We start from the raw sequence: 27,511 nt of genomic DNA on the forward strand, positions 1-27,511 counted from the left end.
TAATTGGGTATTGTTGAGTTAAACATTTCTATCCCGCTAAACTATTGGGATTAGGCTTTTGTGCGTTGTATTCTTGGGTTTGATCATATAGTACGCCAAAAATTGCATCGCTAGTAAATTTAATCACTATGTTACATGTTAGATATGAGTTTTTATTCTATTATGCTATGTAGTCAAACTTGTATACTCGCCTTTGCTTTTGCATTGAACTCTATTTTAATACATGTTGCAGGTTAATTGTTGAAGTATGGACTAAAGATGAAACGAGATTTAGGGTGGACTAGATACACACCTAGATTAATTTATCTTTGTTGTTATGTTACAATTTGAAACTATGTTGTTATTTCTATTTGAACCTTGTATGACAATTTAGTATTGCAATGAAATTTGAATTTAAATTAATTATTGTCACATAGTGTTATGACGTTTTGAGCAATCTACACACTTCGTCTCATCCCGATGTTTCCGCCATCGGTTGGGGTGTGACAGATTGGTATCAGAGCCATAACTATAGGGAATTAGGAAAATTGCCATGCTTTTGCCCTAATCTATAGTTCTAGGAATTTTTCCTCTTATTTGTTGTTTAAGACTTTTGTACTCTACCATGCATGCTTCCTAGCTATACTTTGATTAAAATTATGTGCCTTTCCTAAGGCTAACACGAATACACTTATGCTATTTTTATACTCTTGTAACACCAACGAGAAGAATTTACCAAAATAGGCGTGAAACCCACAATTTGGTAAACGACTCTCATTCTACCTTTAATCTATTTTTGCACGAAATTTCACCATTAAGCTAGGAGTGACATCCACAACTTAATGGTAATTTCCATTTCAACTCTAGTGGACCCTCGTCAAAGTGTCAAAATTTATTTTGGCCGACGAGTACCAACCACATTTAGGGTACGAAATCGTCAAGTTAGGAGTGAAACCCGCACCTTGTCGATTAAGTCCCATTCCTTGATTTTTATTCTCGCCAAAGTCCCGAATGTTCCAATCATTTAGAGATGTGTAGTAACTGGAAGGGTAAGATACCGTTAATCGCTTCTCGACGAGAGTATCTTGCCTATAGGCCAAAGCACAATATCTCTAATTCGAAAGGACTTTCGACCCACTTTGGAATAGTCAACGTTTCTTTACCCGAAACACTCCAATGTTTTATTGAGCCTCTCTTTTATGTATCTCAATTTATATGTGATTTCATACTCGAACGTTCATTCATTTCAAAATGTCGTTTTAATCATTTCGCACGTACCGCAATCACAAACAATAATAATCCCTCGTGAACAAACTAAATTTACAATGCTTTCGTTTATTCATGTTATGCTATGTGGAACTCATGACTATGCTATATGAAACGTTTAAACTTTCATGCTATGCGAATCAATTTGAACCCCTTCATGCTATGTGACTCTTTATGTTATGTGATCAATTTCATTTTTCTTAAACAAACATTGTGACCAAGTCTCACCTTTTCAATCTTTTGAATCTTAGATGTCTTCTCGTCTCTCCAAAGCGTCTAAGAAGTCAAAGTCTAGCTCCACGAAGAAGATGATGGCTTTCATGGCCGATCAATTTGCGCGCGTCGTTCCAAAGGTCATTTCCGAGATTCGAGCTTCTGAGACTCCTCACTCTTCCGTCGACTCTAAGGTCGAAATACGCAAGCCCGCTTCGTTCAACTTTAAGCACTTTTCTTCGTGCAATCCCAAGCCATTTACTGGCAATGATGGGGTGACTGCTATGCTTGAGTGGTTTGACAGCATAGAGGTCACATTCATCAATAGCGATTGCCCTGACGAGCTCAAGACGCGTAGCGCGACTGGGGTATTCCAAGCCCGAGCTCTCGAGTGGTGGTCGAATGAAAGAAACATACGTTCGAACGAGTTGGCTTATGCGTTGACCTGGGAGGAGACTAAGGCCCTAATGATGGACGAGTTTTGCCCTCCGCATGAGCAACAAAAGTTGGAAGAAGAATTTTGGGTCTTAAGGCAGATTGATGATAATAACCTAGCCTATACCACCCGTTTCAAGCAACTCAGTGTCATTGTCCCTCACCTTGTCTTGACTACCGCACGCAAGATAACCAAGTACATCAATGGTTTACCCCCTAGCATGCGCGATACGATTGAGGCAGCCAACCTCGATAACATCGAAGCTGTGTACCGTTTGGCCGCTTCCCTTAACAACAACCGCGTTCGTGATAAGCAAGCCGCAAAACCTGTTCCTTCCAAGCCAGCCAACCAGATTACCCAACAGTCGAATAACAATAGGGGAAGGAAGCGAAAGCAATCCAACCCCGTTTGTAACGCGATTGTGCCGCCTGTTAACCCAAACCCTGTTGCTCCTGATAACGCCCAAAGGCCGTACACCGGGATTCACCCCAAGTGTGCCACCTGTAACTACCATCATCCCGCCACTGCTAGATGTCGTCGTTGTGGCAATTGTAACCGTTATGGACATGACACCGCCTTTTGCCGCTACCAACAACAGCAAGCGCCACAAGCTCAACAAGCTCCACCTGCCCCTCCAAACGCAAGACCCGCTAGGGCTTGTTTCAAATGTGGGGATGTTAATCATATTCGCCCACAATGCCCATTATGGAATCAAGAGCAACAACAACCTCCTCGTGGACGCGCTTTCAACCTGAACGCGAATCAAGCACGCAACGACAATGATGTCGTTAATGGTACGTTTCTTGTTAACCATCTTTATGCTTCGATACTATTTGATACTGGTGCGGACAAAAGCTTTGTGTCTTTAGAATTCGAATCATTGTTAAATTGCGCACGCTCTAAGCTACCCAAGTCGTTTTCCGTCGAAGTCGCCAATGGCAAATCTATCTTAGTCGATTCCATTCTCCTCGATTGTCGTCTTACTCTTAACGAGCACGTTTTCCCTATCGATCTCATACCCATGCAACTGGGCAGTTTCGACGTTATCATAGGCATGGATTGGCTTCAAAAGAACCATGCTGAAATCGCTTGTCACGAGAAGTTCGTTCGCTTACCTCTTCCTTCTGGTGACGTTTTACACGTTTATGGAGACCAACCTTCAAAGGGACTGAAGTTAATGTCCTGCACCCAAGCGAACAAGTACTTACGCAAACAGTACTTTGCCTTTTTAGCCCACGTCGTGGAAGAAAAGGACAAGGGAAAATGTATAAGTGATGTTCCAGTGGTGTGCGACTTCCCTGACGTCTTTCCTGAAGATTTGCCTGGTCCTCCTCCACCTCGATCTGTTGATTTCCGTATTGATCTCGTACCTGGTGCAACTCCTGTTGCTAAGGCTCCTTATCGTCTTGCACCTTCTGAGATGCAAGAATTATCCTCGCAACTTCAAGAACTCCTCGAGAAGGGTTTCATCCGTCCAAGTACCTCTCCTTGGGGTGCTCCCGTACTCTTCGTTAAAAAGAAAGATGGTTCCTTTCGCATGTGTATCGATTATCGTGAGCTCAACAAACTCACCGTCAAGAATCGTTACCCCCTTCCGCGTATCGACGACCTCTTTGATCAACTCCAAGGCGCTACCTGTTTTTCCAAAATCGATCTTCGTTCTGGTTATCATCAACTTCGAGTCCTCGAAGAGGACGTTCCCAAAACCGCTTTTCGTACTCGCTATGGACATTACGAGTTCGTGGTTATGCCTTTTGGCTTAACCAACGCACCCGCTGTGTTCATGGACCTCATGAATCATGTTTGTAAACCTTACTTGGATCGCTTCGTGATCGTCTTTATTGACGATATCCTCATTTATTCTAAATCTCGAGCCGATCATGAGCGTCATCTTCGTCTTATACTCGAACTTTTGCACAGTGAACGTTTATACGCTAAGTTTTCTAAATGCGAGTTTTGGATCAAAGAAGTTCAATTCCTTGGACACGTCGTTAGTGAAAAAGGAATCCATGTCGACCCTGCAAAAATCGAAGCTGTGAAGAATTGGACTGCGCCTAAATCCCCTTCTGAAATCCGTTCTTTCTTAGGATTGGCGGGTTACTACCGTCGATTCATCTCGAATTTTTCTAAAATCGCCGTTCCTCTCACTTCGTTGACTCAAAAAAGAGAAACCTTTTGCTTGGGGTCCTGAGCAAGAGGAATCTTTTCAAACTCTCAAGGATTTGCTTTGCAACGCTCCTATCCTCGCTCTTCCTGATGGGAATGATGATTTCGTGGTGTACTGTGATGCCTCGAATCGTGGTCTTGGTTGTGTGCTCATGCAACGAGACAAAGTCATCGCTTACGCCTCTCGTCAACTCAAAATACATGAGAAGAATTATACTACCCACGACCTCGAGCTTGGCGCAGTTGTTTTTGCGTTAAAGATTTGGCGACACTACCTGTATGGTACTAAGTGTGTGGTTTTCACTGACCATAAGAGCCTACAACACATCTTTGACCAAAAGGAACTCAATATGCGACAGCGACGTTGGGTGGAATTACTTAACGACTACGATTGCGAGATTCGCTACCATCCTGGTAAGGCGAATGTCGTGGCCGATGCACTTAGTCGTAAAGCTCATGTAGATGTCATTCGTTGTTTTCATATCTCGAGCAACCTTCACAATTGCATTCGTGAAGCGCAATATTCGTCTATCAATGAAGGTTCCATGGCTGTAGAAATACGTGGAGCCTCTGAAAGTCAACTCGTTTCGAAACCTGATGGTCTTCTCTATCGTTGTGATCGCGTCTGGATCCCAGATCGCGACAATCTTCGTGACCTTATCATGAACAAAGCACACAAATCTAGGTACTCAATTCATCCTGGCGCCGACAAGATGTACCATAATCTACGTACATCCTATTGGTGGCCTGGTATGAAGAGAGACATTGCTGTGTACGTTTCCAAATGTCTTACCTGTTCGAAAGTCAAAGCCGAGCATCAACGACCTTCTGGTCTACTCGAACAACCTGAAATCCCTGTTTGGAAATGGGATAGCATTGCGATGGACTTCATAACTAAGCTTCCTCGTACACCCTCTGGTCACGACAGCATTTGGGTGATCATCGATCGTTTGACCAAGTCCGCTCAATTCATTCCTATTCGTGAGGATTTCAAGGTTGAACGACTTGCTCGCATCTATACCGATGAAGTCATACGCTATCATGGCGTTCCCCTAGACATCATTTCTGATCGTGATGGTCGATTTACTTCGCGTCTTTGGCAAACTTTTCAGTCCGCTATGGGTACTCATTTGAATCTCAGTACGGCCTTTCATCCTCAAACGGATGGACAGACTGAACGTACTATCCAAACCCTAGAGGACATGCTCCGTTCTTGTGTCATCGACTTTGGTGGTAGTTGGGATGTGCATTTACCTTTGATCGAATTCTCGTACAACAATAGCTACCACTCTAGTATTCAAATGGCTCCTTTCGAGGCATTATATGGTCGCAAGTGCCGATCTCCTTTAAGTTGGCACGAGATTGGCGATAAACATTTTACTGGTCCTGAGTTCATACAAGAAGCAACGGATAAGATTCATCAAATCCGTGATAATCTACTCAAGGCTCGAAATCGTCAAAAGAGCTATGCTAACAAGGGACGCAGACCCATGGAATTCAACGTTGGAGATCTCGTCCTACTCAAGGTATCTCCTTGGAAAGGAGTGGTTCGTTTTGGTAAAAAGGGAAAGCTTGCCCCTCGCTATGTTGGTCCTTTCAAGATACTCGAAAGGATTGGCAAGGTGGCTTATCGACTCGATTTACCTCAGGAGCTCAACAATGTTCATCCCACGTTTCATGTTTCAAACTTAAAGAAGTGTCTCGCTGATGAAGGACTTCAAGTTCCTCTCGAAGATCTTCAAATCAACGACACTTTGCATTTTGTGGAGAAACCTATGGAAATCGTGGACCAAGAAGTCAAGTTATTGAGGCGCAGTAAAATTCCTATCGTCAAGGTTCGATGGGAAGGTAAACGTGGCGCTGAGTTTACTTGGGAACTCAAGAGCGATATGAAGAAGAAGTACCCTCATCTTTTCCCTACGTCTTCCTAAATTTCGGGACGAAATTCCCTAAAGGAGGGGAGACAGTAACGCTCCGCATTTTCGAACCTTTCTTATTTTAGCAAGTCGTGTTGTACCTTCCATGTTTAGACACTTGTACTCTCTTTGTAATCTACTTTCGTTTCATTTGTAATTCGAGACTATTGATCATAATGAAAACGAAGGTATTTTATTCATGTTTGTGTTACACTTATGTGCGATTTTCACGATTGAACGATATATTATCATAGACTCTCGATTCGTTATTACGCTCAATGCTCGTTAAACTAGTTGAAACTCGTAAAATAGTGAAACTCGAAAGCTTTGTGAAACGAATAAACGTTTAAAGATTTTATTTCGTTATAAATATGGTCATTATTCAAGCTTAAACTAATTAAATTAATTAAAATAATTAATTTTGTTATTTAAAAGTTCATTTTTTTAATAATCTAGTTAGTCCCGTTAGATTTTGAAGCTAGAAAATAACCTAGTTAGTAAACCAAGTTAAATTACTTAAGCAATTACTTAGATAAACTAATTGGTTAAAAAAAAATTATATAACTTAGTTAGTTTAAAAGTTAGTTTCCTTTTAAAAAAAACCATATAACTTGGTTAGTAGTTAAACCACAGGGACCGTTAGTGCAAATTCACCAAACTAAACTTCAGGGACTGATTCTGCAATTATTGAAACTGTTTAAAAATCAAAACAATAAAAAGCGGGTGCCAGGACTCGAACCCGGGTCACCCAGCTTAAACACACACGCACACACCACTCCACCAGTGCCTTCACATGGTTTCTATTCAGCACATTTAATTCTTAACCACTCCCTCACTGAAGCCTGATCAGCGCGAACAGACCCTCCAGCAGGTCTGTTTGAGCGCGATTTTGACCTTTTTTTGAGTTTTAAACTCGATTTTGGCATTAAATACTCACCTAAACTTAACCTAACTTTTTCCCTATAAATACCAATCCTAATCCAAGCTATTTTCACTTTTCTAAACACTCTCAAATCTCCAAATCAGTCCCAAATTCGTGTTAATTCAGAAGGTTCGAGTAGATTCATACTCTTGCATAAAAGTGAGCATATCTCACTCGTTTCTTGTCCGTTTTTGCTCATTCTTTTTCCTACTTGCTTGGTTAATCATGTAGTTTGATTCCTTGACTTCTCCTTGGAGAAATCAGACCTGGAATTGCTCCGAAATTGACCAAAAACTTTCTGTTTTGTTTCAAACTTATGCAAACTTCATCCAACTTGTGTGAAACACATCTCAAACCAATGTCCTAATGCTTACAACCTCTCTTATGGTTGGTTAGGCTTAAAAACATGGTTGAGACATCTAAATCAGAGGTTAAAACCTCATAAACTTTCTGTTTTAATTAGGGTTTTACCCACAAGTAATGTTCAAGTGTGAAACTTGTTGAATGTGTGATGGTTGGATTAGCTTGGGCTATCCTTCATAAGAATCCACTCATTATTTGATGATTTCTAATAGATTAGTTATTTTATATACTCGTACAAACCTTAGTTCATGACCCTCCTTGGTTGTTTTTACATCAAGTGTAGTGGTGAACATCAAAGGGGTGCCTAAATGGAAGCTTAGTCTTCCTACCCCATTCATGACATCCTTGTAACTAGAGGTACCTAAATGGAGATTTAATCTTCTACCTCCTACTTGAATATTGGACCTAAATAATATGTAATATATATCCTAAGTATAAATATATACTCCTTCGAACCTTTGATGTTAAACCTATGTTTACATGTCAAAGGAGTAGAACAACATCTAAGACCTAAACCTTAATATGATTCTAATGGGCTTACTACCCATGAAATACAACATAACCCTAGTGGTTACTTAGTGTCATATATCGGTTATAAAGTCTAAAAGATGATTATTTTTATTTTCGTATTAATAAGTTATTCCATATTCATAATCTTCCGTAAACGCCAAACTCACACACCTACGTTTCCTCGTGTAGAAGGACTAGGTGCTCCAAGCTAAATCACCCACCAAACTTACTCTCGGAACTTCAAGTCAAGACTTGTAAACCGTGAGTATACTCGATCCCTTTTTCCCTTTACACTTTGGGATGCAACATGTATGATTATACAAAACAAACTTTTATGCTTAAAACAAAACATACTCTATCTATGAACGAAACATGAAACTATTGTGATCAATTGCTATGCTTGTATGCTCTATGAACGATTTGTAACGTTATATGCTCATTAACTTTGCTAGCCCACCTTAACAATTATAGCGCTATAGGATTAACGCCCCGCCCGCTATTCTAATTGGGTATTGTTGAGTTAAACATTTCTACCCCGCTAAACTATTGGGATTAGGCTTTTGTGCGTTGTATTCTTGGGTTTGATCATATAGTACGCCAAAAATTGCATCGCTAGTAAATTTAATCACTATGTTACATGTTAGATATGAGTTTTTATTCTATTATGCTATGTAGTCAAACTTGTATACTCGCCTTTGCTTTTGCATTGAACTCTATTTTAATACATGTTGCAGGTTAATTGTTGAAGTATGGACTAAAGATGAAACGAGATTTAGGGTGGACTAGATACACACCTAGATTAATTTATCTTTGTTGTTATGTTACAATTTGAAACTATGTTGTTATTTCTATTTGAACCTTGTATGACAATTTAGTATTGCAATGAAATTTGAATTTAAATTAATTATTGTCACATAGTGTTATGACGTTTTGAGCAATCTACACACTTCGTCTCATCCCGATGTTTCCGCCATCGGTTGGGGTGTGACACAATGTCTCTTTCGGCAGCAATCCCTTCATCTTCTATTCCACCAAAGTTTGTAACATTACTTCAGGCTATTGACATTCAGACTCATAGCAGTCCCTCCCACGAACACTTTACTGGGAGTTTAACTTCAACAATAGCTGCGTCTAAACCTGTTCAATTTGCTAACCTAGAAACAGTTGAGGAGGCTACACCTCTTGAATTTCATAAAAGTCTTGATGGTATTTCAAGTGGAGCAGCTACTACAAATGTCAAATCCAATTATTTACATTTGGACAGTAGTTTCATCAGTCAAACTCCCTTGAAGGCAACCACTGTTGTGTCTACCAAGGTATCCACTGGTGAATTCAAGTTAACCACTGGTGAGATCACTAAGGTATCCACTGATGCAAAGGGAAGTCCCCAGAACCAAGAACAAGGGGCATCTACTAATGAAAATTTGGGGATACCTCCTCTTTCAAAAGCAGATAAAACCACATCTGGTGGGAATTCAGATGATCCTAATAAGTTAGGTGTTGGATTAAAATACCAGGATTTGACGGAGAGGATATCCAACTTGGAAACAACTGTTGCTGATATGAAAGATCAGTTGAAACAGTTGGTGGATGCTTTCAAAAGTTGACCTTCTCATCAGCAGTTATGCCAAGAGCTTTGGAATTCAGTACAACCCATTCTTGCAGCTCAAATGGAACTGGATGAGATTCAACTTAATTCCCACATGAAGCTAATTAGAGTTATGGTTGAAGCAATATACAAAGACACACAGGCTGACATCAAGGGCATAAAAGAATCCATTGCAAAGTTAACTGGTACTACACATGCACCTGTGTTTAGAAAAGACTATAAAGATGATGCTGAAAAGGGTGAGAAGGATTCCATGAAAAACTTTGGCAAACCAACACCAAGGAATCAGCCGAAACAAAATCCAAAGCCTGCCAAGCAAACTTCTGCAAAATCTTTTGGAAAATCTGATACTGGTAAGAAAAAGGGAATTGATGATACCCTTAACAAACAGATAGATAAGGATATTGAACGAAAGGAGAAGAGGAAGGATACAAAAGAATGTAGAACAGATGTGTTGAGGCAGGAGTTATTGAAAAAAGCGAAGAAAGAAAACGAAGTGCTCAACATTAGAACCTCAAATAGAAGAAAATCACACAAACACAACAAATCTCCTATTTTCATATTTCCTAAACCAATATCACCACCAGAAAAACCAACCACTGCTGCGAAACTTAAAACCACTGCTGAACCTAAGAAGCCATATTCTGATACACCTAAACCAAAACTCTCACCAGAAAAACCACCTGTCAAAAAGCAGAATACAAAATCCTCATCACCACTACCAACCTCCACTAAAACAATTGTTGATGCAACAAATGCTTCAACCGATGTTAAGACAATAGTAGTTGAGACACCAGTTATTTCAACAGTTGTTAGTCAATCCACTGATTCTACCCAATTTCAGTTCCCATCACAATCAATCCTTACACTCATAGCACGTTCTTCTTCCCAAACTCCTCCCTCTCCAAAATCTGTTTACACAAGAAAGAGAAAATTCATGGTGCATGAAGAAGAGAAGGAAGAAAAATATATACCCACACCAATTCCGTTATCATCTGCTCCATTCATTCAAACTTCACCCAAACCATTCATTCCACCTCCATCACCAAAAATCAACCCTTTGGCAGTAAATTTCCCTCTGGAACTGCTTGCAGTTCATGATTAAATGATTCAATTTTACATAGAGGATGATCTATCCAAAAGAACCTTCCCATCTCTTCAGGGATTCGAAACTCCAAAGAATATTGATGAATATCTGAAGCTAAAGGGCAAGCAAGCAGAATATCAGGCAAAAGAAGAGAATAAAGGGCTAGGAGACACCAACTTATCAGGTTGCATGCAACATTGGCTTAGTCAAGTCAAGAAGTTAGAAGATTTTGCTAGAGACCTGAGTAAGAAAATGTCAAATCTATCACCAAATGCTGAGCTACAAAAGACATTAAGGAATGATTTCTTGAACATTATCATGGATACCAAGCCCTACGAATCCTACAGGTCTGATTTCAAATACTGGCCCCTTGAAGCTCTTAAAGAGGAAGTTAATAGAATTGAAAAGATGAATAAAGATCCTCAAATGCAAAAATCTGCTCCCAACTGGAAACAATACAAAAAGGTTGAAGTGGATGAAGTGTTGAAGTACAAGAGAATGAGGGCAGAACTTGTAGTAGCTAAGTATGGGACTGCTAGACAAATTCGAAAATGGTCTAGGCAGTATATTGATCAAGCTTACAATAAGCTAGAAGAGCAAAGAAAGACAGATCCATCCCTTCCAAAAATGCTAGTATACAAAGATGAAACCACTATTAGACGTCGGCAGACCATTACCTCTAAAAAGTTGTTCTCATCAGCAGATGTATCCATTGCTGTCTTGAACCAAAGAAAAAGACAACAACTGATTGATGAGGAAGATGAAAAGAGAGAAGCTGAAATCAGAAAAGAGTCTATCAGAAATTAGTTACGATATGGATTGGATGATGCTTCGTTGCAATTACAAGCTCAAGTTGCTCAAACACTTCAAACGTTGGTAACTAGGCCTCAATCGCCAAACTCCTCTCAAATAAAACTTCTCCTAAGAAACCCATTAGACCCAAAAATACTAAAGTGGAAGTCTGACAAACAGACCCATGAATTGACTTTGATCAAGTCTGATAGTAGTGTTGAAAAGATATCAAGGGAGAATGCATTTGGTCTGAATCCAGTTGACCTCCAAGATCTTTTTAACCTTCAGCTTGATAGGGATGATGATACTGATTCCTTGGATTTTGAGCTCCAATTCAAAGGGCAAATCCGGGAAAGATTGATGAGAGAATAAAGATCTGCTGACTTCTAAAGTCTGCCGATTCCTTGATTTAGCTTTGCTGAAAGTTGTTGAGGCAGGTGATTAGTTAATGTTTGTTGAAACTTCAGTTGTATTCAAATTCTATTAAGTTTTGTTAGACATCTTTTATATGTACTTATGTCTATAAACAGTTTATATTGTCTTTTTGGGTAAACAGTTTACATTGTCAATGGGTGGATACGCGCTTTTTTTGGATAAGAGAATGGAAATAATCGTATGTAACTGATATATTAACCGATAATCTTTGTTTGTAGTTGTCTTTTAGCTAAAATAGATAATACGTTTTGATACAATATCTATATAACTATCTATACTTTCTATCAAAATGTGTTATGCATGGTTTTCTAAAAGCCACCCGTGTTTGCACATGGGTCTTACCGCTAGTATATATATTACAATATAAATATATACATAACAACCTTTCTAGTTACGATTATGAGCTTCTCCTCCTTATGTCACATTTACATCGACCCTCTATTTGTTCGGATATCTTATTATACTTAACATCATGCATATCATCATCCTCATCATACTTAGTAAATCCCACCAATAGCAAAGTTAAGGTAGGGTCTTCGGGAGGTAAGATGTAGACACCTTACCTCTACCTGTTAAGAATCGAGAGGCTGCTTCCAGTGAGACCGCGGGCTCGATAATAGTTTTGCATCAAGCCTTGGACATAAGACACATAACACTCAGCAATTAAGACAAAGGCCGATTAGTGCATGTACTCCCTTGTCTTTCGACTATCAACGCCACCACGTGATGCACGATTAACCACCCCCTCTTTTAAGTGTTATTTTCACGAAATTAGTAAAATAACGTTAACATTAGTGCACTTTCACTTTTGCCCCCGAGCGCCCACACATATATACATTAAAATTAGTGCACTTTCATTTTTGCCCCCCGAGCGGCCACACATATATACATTATATATACATCATACGTATTACAATATAAATATACACATAACAACATTTCTAGTTATGATTACGAGCTTCTCCTCCTTCTTTCACATTTACATCCGCCTGTATTTGTTGGGATTTCTTCCCTTATTCAAGACACCCTCTCTCTTATAGTTCTCACAGATGATTTTATCTGGAAACAAATACATGTCCCCCTTCGGCTCATGGACACCCTTTAGAGTTGCTATAAGTAAATATAAAAGGTTCACAAATACATAATCATTGGCGGACCCACCTTTTGGCCAAGTTGGGCGGTCCCACCCCTTAAAAAAATTAGTGTATATTTTAGGCAAAAAACACGGCCACACCCCTTGAAAGTAAGGTTCAAGACCTCATCCGCACCCTAGCAAATAATTATTGAATCCACCACGGTACATAATCAACATTATATTATATTAATGTTCATCGTAAATCATGATACATAATATTTCATATAAGAAAAAAGCGAATAAACAAAAACTACTAGCCTGTTATATTTTCGCTCTATGTCTTCCTAAGAGTTCGTTCTCATCCCACGTATTTTACTCTCTCATTTGACTACCTTTCAGGATAAACATTTTTCAAGCCTCTAAGACCATCTCCAATACAAGATGAAAATTTTAGTATAAAATTTTGCCACATCATCTTCTTATACACTCTTTTTCATGTTTCTCTTTTTTTTTCATTTAATACCTTACTACTCACAAACCTTATTCTTTCTCTCTACAAATGCATGTATTTAGCCAAGAACATTTCTACCCTCTCTATTCTCTCTCCTCCAACTCATCATCCATGTCACAAATACACCTAAAATGCATTGCACTGCATTGGGTTTGGTCTAAGTAACACCACTTTTTGTCAGAAATTTCACTTGTTTTTTTCTGGAAGCAAAGTTTTTCATGTTTAATTTTGGCTTCCTTTGCATTTACTTAAAGCTGGTGTATCAGTATGTTACTTGTTTCCAATAGACCATCCAAAGTCATGGCCCTCAATGGCGATGATATATAATCATGATTTGATAAACTGACTTATAATAATAAATAAATGTTATAGTTGTTATAAATAGATTTTGAATTACATCACTTGCTTGCTTCACCTCTTCTTCCTCTCCTTCTTTTCATTGCCGTCGTCAACCAGGTTGCAGAATCACGACCCTTCACTGCCACTGCACGTTTCATCACATCACCACTGTTCAGCTCATCGCCGCCCTCCAAGACTCGAGTTTTGTGGCAGTCAGTCATAATCCCTGATCTAACATCGTATATATAATATAGGTAAGGGTGGAGGGAGTGGTCAACCACTAGTTGAGTGTTTGAGTTATTCTCTAGCCAATAATATCATGTTATATCAAGTCCCCATTCTACTCTACATTTTGCACTCAATCACTAGCAATGGTCAAACACATGGTTGATCTATTTTTTTTTTTATATATTTTTTATTTCTAGAAATTACGCATTAATAAATAGAACAAATTCTAAACTAAATAAAAGTACTTTTAATTAAAAAAACACATTACATAAAATTAAAATAAATAAAATGACATTAAAATATAAAAAAATAAAAAAAAAACTAATTTAACTATTCTCGTCGAAATCCGCCAAAAGGTGGGGTAAATCTTGTTCTCCAAGATGCTCCACAAGATCATATTTTAGTTTATAATGTGTATCTTCATCAATGAGCTCGTTATAAACAGTGTCTTCGAAAACAGGCTCGACTGGACGATCCTGAATATGTACCGGTGCAATCGTGTTTCCACGTTTCCGTCTCCCGCGTCTAAATCTTCATCCGCCGGTGCCTCTTCTGGTTCTTCTTCAGGATCCTCATCTGAATCCTCTTCCGGCTCTGGCTCAGCTGGAGGTGCTGGTGGTGCGGGTTATAACAACCCTCCTAAAACCCCTTAAAAACAACCCTAAACGTTCCTAGTATACCCCGAATATACATTAACGGGCCTAAATTACCTTAATATTCATAAAAATAAAATAAAAAAATTATACAGGTCGCTCGCGGGCCGCGACAGGGTTCCCCCTGGGCTTTACGGGGCGCGACCGAGTAACACCAGGCGAGCCCTCAAGCCGCAACGTGTCCACCTGCGTGGTGAAGCTACTGTGTAGCCTAGGGTCCTCGCGGGCCGCGAAGAACTGACCTCAGTGGGTCGCGGGGCGCGAGCCGCCTTATATCCAGCCTATAAAAGGGGTCGAAGGCCTCATTAGTTCACCATTCAAAAACTCTTTCTCTCTCTCTCTCAATTCTTTATAGGCGAAAATACTCGGGTGTGATACCCCTAAAACGCGAAGCTTTGCCTCGTTGTAAGTATTATAACCTCCGATCACGTATTTGTTATCCTACCCGATTGATCAAGGGCTCCGTAACGCATGTCAAGACTTTACCTGACTCAGTTCGTTGGAGTTTTGTCTCGTGTTGTATGGCTAATGTGATTTGGGTTATCTTACAAACACGTGTGCATTGTTTAATTTTAATAGATAATAACCAGGAGAATCATCAGGAAGCAATAGTATTATCTAAGTCTACAATGTGAGTACATTCTCTTTTTGTAAACCCTTTTTGTGAGTCATTTTCTACCAAACTGTTTTACCAAAACCTCAAATGTTTTAAATTATACTTAACAGTGATTGAGTCAATGTATTATACAATTGTTGCTGGTATGTTGGGGTTTTGTTTACATTACTTGTAATCTGTTACTATTGGACGACGAGTTAGCCAATGAGTAACATGACCACAAGTCATGGATTTGACAATACTGAATGAGTATATTGGTAGATATAAACATTGTAATCGCTCTCAATACTGTAAAGTTATAAAAGTTGTTTTGATTAAACTGGGATGCACTCGCCAGTATTTCTTGCTGATAGAACTTTTTAAAACGCGTTTCAGGTAACTTAATGTGAAGCTAATAGAAGCCAGCTGGAGAGCACTGAAGGCTTAAAGAAGTGGCTATAAAAGTTACCTAAATAAAAAGGAGATTCTGTTTTCAATAATTAGGGTTTATCCCTATAAATGCATTGTAATGGAAACTTGGGTTTTATCCCATTTATTTATTATAAAAGCTTGGTGTTTTAAACTCCGATACTATTTCCTAACTACGGTCCTCATGTTTAAATTCCGCTGCCAAATTAATAAACACCGATACCACCGGCTCTGTGTGTCTCGCGGCCGCCCACTCCCGGGGTAGGGGTCGGGGGCTGCGACACGGGTGCTGGCAATCGGTTTTCTAATTCGTGAATCCTCCAAGTGGCTGCCTGCAACTTCGCTCGTAGTGTCCCGAGTTCCTCTCGGTCAGCAATTTGGTTCATTCGAAGGCCTAGATTTACCTTACGGCGCTTCTTCGATTATTCTCTCAACTTGAGGACCGGTTTTCCCGGTTCAATGATCCGCTTTTCCATTTCAATGTCCAAGTTGAGGGTAGTTGGGTTGACTCTTGTTGCCAAAGTGGGTGTGGAAGATGCTTCCCCACCTTGAGCAAGGCATTTCCTTTTAGCAGCTCGCGTCTCCACATGATGTGGCGGTGAAATAGGTAACTCGGGGGGCCTTCCCTGGCACCTGTCGGAAGTAGTAGGATGAGGAGGATGACGACATGCCTGTTAAGTTAGTATGATGAGATACGTATAAAATAGAACAATACGTTATAAATGATGTCATGTGTTTGTGTTCGAGAAGGTTAGTACTAGTGTCGTGTTTGTGGCTATAGTCTAGGTCTACTACTATTGCAAACCTAATTCTCTATAACCAGTGGCTCTGATACCAATCTGTCACACCCTCAAAATCCACCCGCGGGGTTTTACCGCGAAGCCGTGACAAACCAGGATCTAGGTCGCCAGTCATATTGAATGACCTCTATATGAGAAAAATGTTTTAAACCAAACAATCGACGAAAGTAAAAGTAATGCGGAAGCGTAAATAAATGTAACGTAAATGTATGCGCCAAAACAAACGCCCAAATCAAACGGAAAATAAATGTAATAATGGATCGTCAAGAAAGAAAATGTTTTGACACCCATGTTGTGCACCTAAACGGTGAGCAAGTACCTTAGCGACCTAAGGAAAACATGTAAGAAACATGTGTCAACAATTATGATGAGTGAGTTCACAGATTGAGTTTACAGTTATAACATAATTCGTTTTTACAAGTTTCCACTGTTTCAATCCAAACTTTAAGTTATAGTATCTAATAGTTTATTGTTATATTAGTATGTAGCTAACCCATGTAACGTCATGAAAGAGTTCGAAACCGAAGCTGACTGTTGTTTCCTTTGTTTGCCAGGTCTATCACTGACCATGGCGATATGTTAGGCTAATTCTACACCTGTTGACCATTACCGGTCTAGCTAGCGCGACTAGCTCGAGTGCGGTTTCTCGGGCCCAGTAGTACTACTCAAAATTCCCCCGCTATCCACCCAATACTAACGGTCCGAGGTTTACACGTACTTCCTTTCATCTCTAACTCTGGGTCTTGATCGAGTCTTGAATTGTACGGATCATTGATCACGTGAGCACACGGGTTTGAGTTTGAGTACTCACCTCCTTGTACTCGTTTCACTCAAACCAGGGCTCTGATACCAACTTGTAACACCCTAAACGTGTTTTGACCCAAAACGACGCAGCGTAATACGAACCATAAAATTTCTTCCTTTATAGTTGTTCTAAGGTACTTTAAACCATTTAAATCAACTTTCTTTAACTTAAGTACATCATTCATTCTAGATTAAGATAACTACGTTAGCATATAATTACAACTACGTGACCATTTCTCCGTACAATCCATGATCTTCAACTTGATCTTCGTCCACTTATCTTCCATGATGATAATGATGATCTGACTAACATGCGGTCACTCTATACATAACCAACACGTTAGTAAAAAGTGACATCATACATAATTAAATGAATATATAAATAATCAATAACTACATAGCGATCTTACTATGTTTACTACTCCATAATTATATCCTTCTAAATTCGTTCTCTACACCGGACCTCGCACCTTTGAAAGCCCAACACTTACATACCTGCATTCCTGTTACATTCTCAAGCATTACGGTTAGCAAGACATAATCTCAACGTATTGAAGACCTGCAACTTCGCATAAGCACATACCATCGAACTCCATTCAATAAGTTACAACATGTGTTTACACTTGCACGTATCCATATACATACATACCCATCGCATACAAACGTCTCACATACAAATACCCATGACATGTACCCACTACGACTCTGTACCTAAATACATACATGCAAGTCACGTTCACTTGTTCACATTTAATTACCGTACTTAAATCATACACTCACTGTTCATCAATAATCACACATGTAAATAAGTTAATCCTTTCATGCCTATAAAACATTTGCTCCATCTGAGTTTTAATCATACAATTACATAATTATATATATGGCACCTACATATGAAACCACGATCATTATGCATATTTCAAGACTCATACTTTCACATGTACTTTTTTTACTTTTCTTTATGTTTAATATTTTAGTTTTACGTTCCTTTTTCATTAAAAGTTATATTTAAGATAACGTTTACGCTTCCATTTCAATTAATTTAACACTGGCTCGTCCCGCTATCCAATTTAAATTTATTTTTATGGTTTTTTGGTCGATGTAAAACATGTGCCAATATTATTTTGAGCATATTTCTTTGGGTTGTACTGAACCAAAATACACATCGACCAAAACCCGCAACGTAGCGCAGGTAATCTTACTAGTTTTATACATATACCATGACATGATGCTTACAACTATAATTTATCTTTGTAGACACCAAACAAGCTATTGTTTATTTATAATATTAACACTAAAACTTATTAAATCGTTTAAAAATTTCTACCTTAACTAATCAGACTTTTTAATTAATGCACCATGTGCATGTATGCGTAGGTCAACCAAAGTTGATATATATATTCAACACCCTTGCCCCTCTAAAAACTTGTCACAAAAATGACTCTTTTTCTCCCTTCAATATTTCTTTTGATACTATCTTCACTTGCCCATTTTTCATCTTCAAACCAAATTCAACACAACTTCCATGAATGTCTTTCTATCATCCAAACCCCCAACACTTTCTTCACCCCTCAAAGCCCTAACTACACCATAATTCTCAATTCAACAACGGAAAATCTCCGTTGCATAACCCCTTCGAATCCCAAACCCGAGCTAATTTTCACCCCCTTGAACGAAAGTCATATTCAAACCGCCATTATTTGTGCCAATAAGCTCAAGATTCAACTCCGATTTAGAAGTGGAGGCCATGATTATGAAGGGATCTCTTACACGTCCGCTATGGACCCTCCATTTCTTCTTATTGATTTGTCGAAGATGCGTGCCATTAACGTTGATCTTGACGACAATTCCGTTTGGGTTGAGGCTGGTGCCACAGTTGGTGAACTTTATTATAGAGTTGCGGAGAAGAGCAAAACACATGGGGTCGTGGGAGGGCTATGCACAAGCCTCGGCGTCGGTGGTCATTTCACAGGAGGCGCGTACGGCTCCATGATGAGGAAATACGGGCTAGGAGTCGATAACGCGCTTGATGCGAAAATCATCAATGCCAGGGGTGAAATCCTGGATAGAAAATCAATAGGCGAGGATGTTTTCTGGGCGATCCGAGGTGGTGGAGGGGGGAGTTATGGAGTAATAGTTTCATGGAAACTAAAACTCGTCCCCGTTCCTAGCATTGTCACAGTTTTCAATGTTCCAAGAACATTGGAACAAGGTGCCACTAAGATTCTTTACAAATGGCAATATGTGGCCCCACAAATTGATGATGATCTTTTCATGAGAGTATTAATCCAAAACATGAATCTACCAAACACAACTAAAAGAACCATAAGTACATCTTACAATGCGCTCTTCCTAGGAGGAGTTGACCGGCTCTTAGAGATCATGAACCGAAGTTTTCCCGAGTTGGGTCTGGATAAAACCGACTGTTTCGAAATGAGTTGGATCGAATCCGTCATGTTCATTGCAGGTTTCCCCAAAACCGTCCCGGCCTCCTTCCTACTCACCGCGAAACCAGCTTTTATTAGCCAGTTCAAAGCTAAATCAGATTTTGTTAAAACCCCGATCCGGGAAACAGGAATGGAAGGGATTTGGAAGAGACTATTACAAGAAGAAAGGCCACTCATGGTGTGGAATCCATATGGAGGAATGATGGGGCGGATTCCAGAATCAGCAACACCATTTCCTCATAGAAATGGGGTTCTTTTCAAGATTCAGTATGTCAACAGCTGGATTGGGGATAGTAAAGATGCAATGAAGAAGCATTACAAGTGGATCAGAAAGTTTTACAAGTACATGGGTCAGTATGTTTCAAAGGATCCAAGAGAAGCTTATGTGAATTACAGAGATCTTGACCTTGGAATGAATGAAAAGAACGGTGATAATACAAGTGTTGTCAAGGCAAGTTCATGGGGAAGACGGTATTTTAAAGATAATTTCATGAGGTTGGTAAAGGTGAAAACTGAGTTTGATCCTGACAACTTTTTCAGGCATGAACAGAGCATTCCATTAGGCTTCTAATAACACATTTTCATGCCAAACTTTGTGTTTTTATGAGAATAAGGAATCATGGTTTGTTTATAATGATAAATCAAATATAATGATTCTGAACAATTCTGAATCAAATATTGATACCTGCTGCTACACTACTGTGTTGCTAGACATATGCAACGTACCATAATTCAGTCAGCAGTTGAACAACGGAGCAACTAGATAGATGTTGACCAGTCCCTCATGACCACTTGCCTGCAACAAGACCAACAGTCTTCCATCAATTAAAATTAACTTACATCACCAATCATTCAAAAAAAGCTAGTTTTAAGCATCTAATTATGTATATATACCTCCAAATATAAATCTTGCAAACTGCAGCCGCAAAAAAAAAAAAAAAAAAAAAAAAAAAAGATACCTGATAACATTTCAGCTGATCTGTACAGAAAACTTGAAGAAGAATATAATTGAACAAAGGGTATACATATGAACCAATAAATTTTATTATTAGAAATATAATTTGTATGTACAAGAGGCACCGAGGCCTGTTCAGTAATTGCTACAATATACTAGGTAGCAAAAAGCCGACATTTACAACCTAAACAAACTATCTGACAAAACCTAAAACACTCGTTTTTCTTCTTGGAAAAAGAATCATAATAGCCTAATGTCACCTGAGCATGACACGTGTCATCTTGTAAGTGAGTATACTATACAACATAACAAAATTTTAAACCATCATATTTAAGTCTGTTAAATCATCCATTGGAATCTCGAGTCCCATGAAATCGTCATCATGTGGAAAAATATCATCATCGATATTTAACCATGAACCTATGTCTTCCCCTTGACCACCAAAGTCAACCATTTCAGGTAGTTGCAGGTGGGACAAATCAAGTGGTTCCTCCTCTTCCGTTAACAGACACTCATCCTTTTCGTTCATGGTGGGCTTCGGAACAAAAGATGCTTTTGCCCTTGGGTGATCTGGAAATTTACCATCAACAGATGAAGATAATTGAGTTGTTTTTTGTTTCAGTTTCGATTTAGCCTTTGCGGGTCGCCCAACTTTAGGACCTCCGTTTCTAGGGTCCCTTTCACTTCTCTTTCCTTTTACACTGTTTATAATTACTCTTCCTACCCCTGGAGAGGTACAAGTCATACCAGCAGGAACATCATCAAGGTACAACTCTCTCTTCTTACTCCTGCTTGACCATATGTTGTTATCTTTGCCAACACTTTGCTCAGATGGATGCATGGAGCTTAATTGTGTACCTAATTTATTTGAAATAGAAAAAGAAAAAACAAAAATTACAAGGCGTAGATATCATATGAGCTCACCTATTGAAATTGTCAAGCACTTGAGTATAGTACCTGAAAACTTTTCATCGGCCTTCCTATATTGATCATCGGTGACATCATCATCAACTTGTGTATGATTTAAGCGTGAGTGGAATATATCCTTAAACAAGGGCTCAGAAAAGCAGCTTTTGCCAGTGGTTTGAAATTCACGGCATCGGTTTAGTGTCCGTTTGACAAAATTCAAAGCGGGAGCTTGTTTAGCCATTTTGCCGCTAGTACTCTTACCCCAACAGCTCTGCAGAGCATTGATTGATTAGCACACAAAAGGATAAATAAAACTACAAAAAAGGCACTTAATGTTCTACAATTAACGCAACAATTACCATGTATTTCTGATATGCCATTTCTGTGAGCTTTTCAAGAGAAAGTCGTTCAAATTCCCTACAAGTAAATGGTCAAGTAAGAATTATGATGCACAGTCCTTTAATAACTTAAGAACAAGCAAAAAAAAAATCAAAAGCATTGAAAGAAAGCACTTACTTCTGATGTTGCTCCCTTGCTTCCTCAGTAGACTTTAAAAGTTTGTCGAGTAGGTTTTTCTTCCGGAAAACCTAATAGTCAACCATATTAGAACACAAACATCTATATTCGGAAACAAAGATAACATCATTAAGCATATTAGATTCTTCACTTTTCCTAATAGTCTTTCTTTCCAAATATATAAGGTTGTTTACCAAATGGATATCTCTAAAATATCAATATATTCTTCACTTTAAAGTTTCCACTTTCCACTATCAAAACATACTTTATACCTGTTGATGATGCTTTTCTTCCAGCCTACTGATATCGTTGTTGATGTCTTCATCTCCACCGTGTACCAAGTCCGGCTGAAAGGACATCAAATAAGAAATCATATGTTTCGTAAAAACTAATCAGAGTTTTTAAACTTTTCACACAGACGTAGAAACAGACAATTACCACAGGTTCTGGGTAGAGTCCAAGACTGTGAATTTCCATGACAAGTTTTTCATCAAAGGACGTGTTACTATACGAATCCAAATGTAAACCGTTGTAGCAATCGTCAAAACCTGTACCAATTGCTGAATCCACCTCATTACATGATCTTAATGTATAATCTATCCTGTAACTGCTTGAAAAGCCTCCGCCAATTAAGTCTGTTTCCGCCTCAAACGCAGATCCATAAACACTACAGTTTAATTCTTCATTGTTATCATCTTCCGAAATAAGGGCCGCAAGAAGCCTCCGACACAGAGAAATTCCCCTAGGAGACGTTAAGTTCCCTGAGCATTCACTACTACTTTCTGTTCCATTTTTTGCATCACAATTATCAATAGGGTTTGTGATGTCAACAGTAGATCGTATGCTTCCCTGTGAAAAGGTAAAAGAGAAAGAAGTAAGAATTTGCATCAAAATTTTAACTAGTTACATATTTTCACAAAACCGAAAAAAAAGAAGCATCACCTCTTGCTTTAAGTAGGTGACTGCTGCATCAGATACAAAACCAAAAAGTGGGTCCATCTGCCTCCAAAAAGGGCTGGACGATGTATAAACTGCAATTAACCAACCCATCACTTAGAATCACATAATAATGTATGTATTCTAACGAGAATCTGGAAGGAAAAATAAAAGCACCAGGATTAATAACAGCATTTGCAGCAGCCAAAAGCTCTTCATGTCCATCATCTGAAGTGTATAACAGAATTTTTTTGGTTGAAAGAGGGTTAAGGTAAAAAAAAAACAATGGAACCCATAAATCAAACACTTGTAACTATATAGTTAGCAGTTATTATACCGACAAAATCCGTAGCAGCAGTAAATGCAAAATGCTTTTGACGGGTATAAGCTTTGCGACCAGAGAGTTTCCTAGTGGGAGGTCGACCTACTTTACTGTGAATGTTGCATGAAATATAAACGTTAATTTAAGGATCACACACGCACACTCACTCACACACATATATACCTTTTTATTTGAACTTCTAGAAGGATACACACACATATGTATATACGTGTGCTTCTAAGAGTTCAAATATTCATAAATCAAATTTACAATATCAAAACACTATAAATATCATATCTACACATTCCATGGTAGATGAAATAAAATCAATTAATTATAAAAGTCTCTTTCACTAAAACATCATTGTGAATAATCTCAACGCATAATGTTTTATTCATTTATTCAAAAAAAAAACAATGTTTTATAAGTCACTAGTTCTATTTTATTCACTATGGAATGGGTAAATATAATGAAGTCATGTTTTTTTTAAAAGAGTAAATAATGATATGTAATTTGAAAGGATAAACACACACACACATATATGTGATTTCGAACCATTAGAAGGACATGCATCCTTCTAAAAGTTCAACATTTCATACATATCGATCTAAATTTCATAATATCATATTACATTTTTTTTTAAAAAAAATCATATTTACCCATTCCATAACGAATTTGATAAAATCACTTATAACTTGTTTCAAAGAAAAAACAAAGAGTTATGGGCTAACAAGTACCTAATTTGATTTTGTTTACAATGGAATGGGTTAAAATGGTATTTATAGTGTTTCCAATAGGTAAATACGATATTATATATATGAAATTTTATTAAAAACATCAAAAGATGTAAAACCTTTCAGGCTTATCAAAGCCAACTCTGTCAGTTCTAAGATGTTTTTCTGTCCCCACATTGCCAACAGATCGCACAGAAGCAAAACTCCTTCCATTTCTATGTTGCTTCTGGTTCATAAACTTATTTTTTCGTGTGGGGAGGACTAAAGTTGACATCTTTTGAACATTAAGCCCATCTTTATCTTCAACTTTAACTTCAACAGACTTGAAATTATCCGTAGGTCGGATTTCAGCCACCCCCGATTCCTCACTTTCTGATGGTGTAGATGACTGAATACTACAAACACCTTTTGATTTAAACTGTTTAGGAGAATTGGTTATAACTCTGTTACCCGAAGGTGGAATTTCGTCATTGGTAGATAGAACAGGGATAAGGTTGGTCCGCCTTGCTGTACGTGAGATCTTTTGGGGCCTACGGTCAGCCCACTGGGCTACAGGTGGAGATGAAGACCGTGTTGACAGACCACGCTTCCGGTTGGTCGAGCCGTTGGAAACAACTGGGTGTTGGCCATGGGTCAATTTAGGGACCACGCCTGACCCTGATCTTGGACCCCGAGCAATTGCATGCACTTTAGGGGTAGATGAGGGTGTACCGGAAATGAAGTCTTCTCGGTCATTGCCCCTGGTTGTCAGCAATATATAAGATAAAAATTATGTCTTTTATCAACTTTTAAGGGCGTTATCATCATTTGACACTTTTTTTCAAGAACTTGTATGAATAAAACCAGGTGGATCTAAATGATGGTAGAGATGAGCTACATACTTGTTAAAAGCTTTCACAACTGTTCTTTCATGCTCCAAGTTAGTAGTTTGATCTTTTTTAACATGCAGTAGGGGTGTGTTCGGGATGGAAGAACGCGTAACTCCATTAGCAACTCCTGGCCTGCATCAAAAAAGAGTTGGTGTCACAAGTCTATCACCCATATATGCAAAACATGCTTGTGTGAAAAAAAAAATTAAAAAATTAAAAAAAATAATGAGTAATCAAGAAACATATTACCTGAACTCGTGGAGATCATTTGACCTTGACCTTGGATGCATCCTGCTACGATCAATAGGTTTTGCCAACACTGAGCTAGTACTTGGTGCCACATCAGTCTTAATTCCAGTGCGCTTTTTCTTCATTTTGGCTTTTTCCCAACCATCAGCTACAATTGGCAATGCTCGATCTACACTCTCAAGGGTATTACTGTTTGGGAGTCTTGCAACTTCTCTAACCCTATCTACAGATCCAGATGATCTTGCAGGAGTGTTTGGTCGCACATCTGTCTACAATTCCCAAAAACATAAATCAGGCTTACGAACAAGAAACTAGTAACAATCATAGAACTTAAAGATTTAAAATGTGAAGATACGATTAACAGGAGGGATACAAACCCTTTGATCCACCATGGAAGTTCTGGTTCGTTTGTTGGGAATACCATTTTTAACCCTCTCTTCTACCTTTTGCTGGTCAAAGTCAAAGACACTAGTAACAGCATGGTTTTGAGTACTAGCCATCTTTCCAATAGCAGAAAAAGCATCTGGTCGAGATCTCTTTCTTGAAGGTATACACGGAAAACACTTGTTGATCACTGACAAAACATCACTAAAAATCTTCACTCTCTCCCTGGCTTTAATTGTTGATTCACGCAAACCAACCTTAAATCGTTTAAGATTTTCAGGTGAAGAAAAAGGCCGCTTGCCTTTGAACAAACCAGATGGTGAATCATCTGGTGCACACAAGGCAGCAGTTGCAAGTCTCTTGAAATCCCCATGTCGGTTACACTTATATTCAGCAGCCATTGACTTTAGGTCAAACCGCAAGCACTGAAAAAAATTAGTCACGTCTCCTTGACTTACATTTACACTACTTCTAGACATGCTTGGAAGGGAAGATAAAATTGGATTTTCCATGTTGTCCCCCCGAAAACTTGCTGATCTGTCCATTGCGGCAACTGTATGGGACCCACGTTTATATAGTGGCCTTGGGCTACAAGATGAAAGATCAGATTTACCAGATGATACCATTGCACCAATTTATATGCTTTATATGTGTTACAAACACTGTCAACACAGTTGTGCATGACAGTACTGAAGTGTCACAGCACATAAAAGCAAAGCTTGAATTTTGTGGCGGCCCTAAAAGAAGAAAATGTATACGAATCAGACCAATAACATAGGCTTCAACACATTATTCATAAGTATACATATGCAAGTAGAGTTATAATGGAAATATACCAACTAAAAAAGACGAACATTGCCAATTTAAAGATTCTAAGTTCAGTCTGAGGATCTACAAATATATCCCCAATTCTCTACTTGTCCATATCGCATCAAACAATGAGCGAACTCATAGGCACATAAAACAGGGTATAAAGGTATAAAGCTTACATTCTCTCTCAGGATCATGACCAAAAGCACAGCTAATGTTCATGCATTCAAAAACTAAAACCGATTCTTTTTCCGCTACTTATCACTTCCAATTCAAACGATCTCGATAGAACAGAGCATGACAATCCAATTCATAATCTCTATTATGTCTATCTAAAAAGCATAAATCTTTGATCAAGACAAACATCCAGTAAATATTCTCCTTAAAACTCAGTAAGTATTTAAATGATGTCAATTCAGGATCAGGAAACAATAATAATAATACATACATACACTTGTGATCTCGGCTTCTAGTAAATAAACGCAAATTAAACATATACAAATGATCAAACAACTGGATACGCCTAAATTCTCCAAATTCGTGCTACTTGAAACCCTAAAAAGGTCCAATCGACCGACTTAAACTAGATTAAACAGAATGATGCAAGTAAATCGGTGAAAGAAAATCAATCAAACAGGAAAAGAATAGAGATAGATATACCTTAAGTTGGAAGTGATTATCGTGTATCGTTGAAGGTAGGGTTTATACGAAGCTTGATCGAATGGTTGAGGAATTCAACATTAGGTTTTCTTTCTTCTTACAATTTGGGGTTTGTTCTGTTTTTGTGAACGATTTTAATTTTAATTTTAATTATTATTGTTATTATTATTATTATAAGATGACTATGAAGCTTCAAAAATTAAAAATAATAAAAATTAAAAAGTTCGTTCGAAGCCATGGCCCTCTATAGTGTTATTAATGAATTTACTTCTTTGCACATCAGTAAGGGATGTGGTATACCGCCCCTAGTCACATCATCTTCGTAAGCGCCTCTCAGCCACCCTCTGCCCGCCAAAGAAGGGAGCCATTGATGGCCCGTCAGCACACTAACGAGCGCTAAAGGGTGTGTGTGGGTGGGCTTTAAACCATCAACCAATCAAATATTTTGTTTAACATGGGACTTTTAAACCATTGCATGCAAGTTAAAGGGAGGGGTTTTAAAACTCCTATATGACTTGACGTTGACATGGCACTATAAAGCCCCTAGGGGCTTTAAACCATACCCCCAGCCTTAAAGGTTGCATTATGCCTA

General features: G+C 38.6%; 2 protein-coding genes across 2 annotated transcripts; one reads left to right on the forward strand and one right to left on the reverse strand.

The window, feature by feature from the left end:
* The first annotated feature begins 18,546 nt into the window (after positions 1–18,546).
* LOC110928445 (berberine bridge enzyme-like 13) lies at positions 18,547–20,239 on the forward strand. The gene has a single exon (XM_022171470.2). The coding sequence runs from the start codon at positions 18,566–18,568 to the stop codon at positions 20,144–20,146; it is 1,581 nt and encodes a 526-aa protein (XP_022027162.1). The 5' UTR covers positions 18,547–18,565; the 3' UTR covers positions 20,147–20,239.
* Positions 20,240–20,597: 358 nt separating this feature from the next.
* LOC110928446 lies at positions 20,598–27,048 on the reverse strand. Its single transcript, XM_022171471.2, has 14 exons — positions 26,920–27,048; positions 25,443–26,186; positions 25,066–25,334; positions 24,829–24,948; positions 24,067–24,687; positions 23,229–23,323; positions 23,069–23,119; positions 22,898–22,986; positions 22,394–22,804; positions 22,228–22,302; positions 21,956–22,026; positions 21,799–21,856; positions 21,488–21,710; positions 20,598–21,388 (listed from the first exon to the last, which is right to left on the reverse strand). Exons 2-14 carry the CDS (start codon positions 26,073–26,075, stop codon positions 20,847–20,849), a joined length of 3,258 nt encoding a protein of 1,085 aa, XP_022027163.1. The 5' UTR covers positions 26,076–26,186; positions 26,920–27,048; the 3' UTR covers positions 20,598–20,846.
* Positions 27,049–27,511: the final 463 nt, after the last annotated feature.

This window comes from Helianthus annuus, chromosome 3, assembly GCF_002127325.2.
Source record: "Helianthus annuus cultivar XRQ/B chromosome 3, HanXRQr2.0-SUNRISE, whole genome shotgun sequence".
NCBI classification, from domain to species: Eukaryota; Viridiplantae; Streptophyta; class Magnoliopsida; order Asterales; family Asteraceae; genus Helianthus; species Helianthus annuus.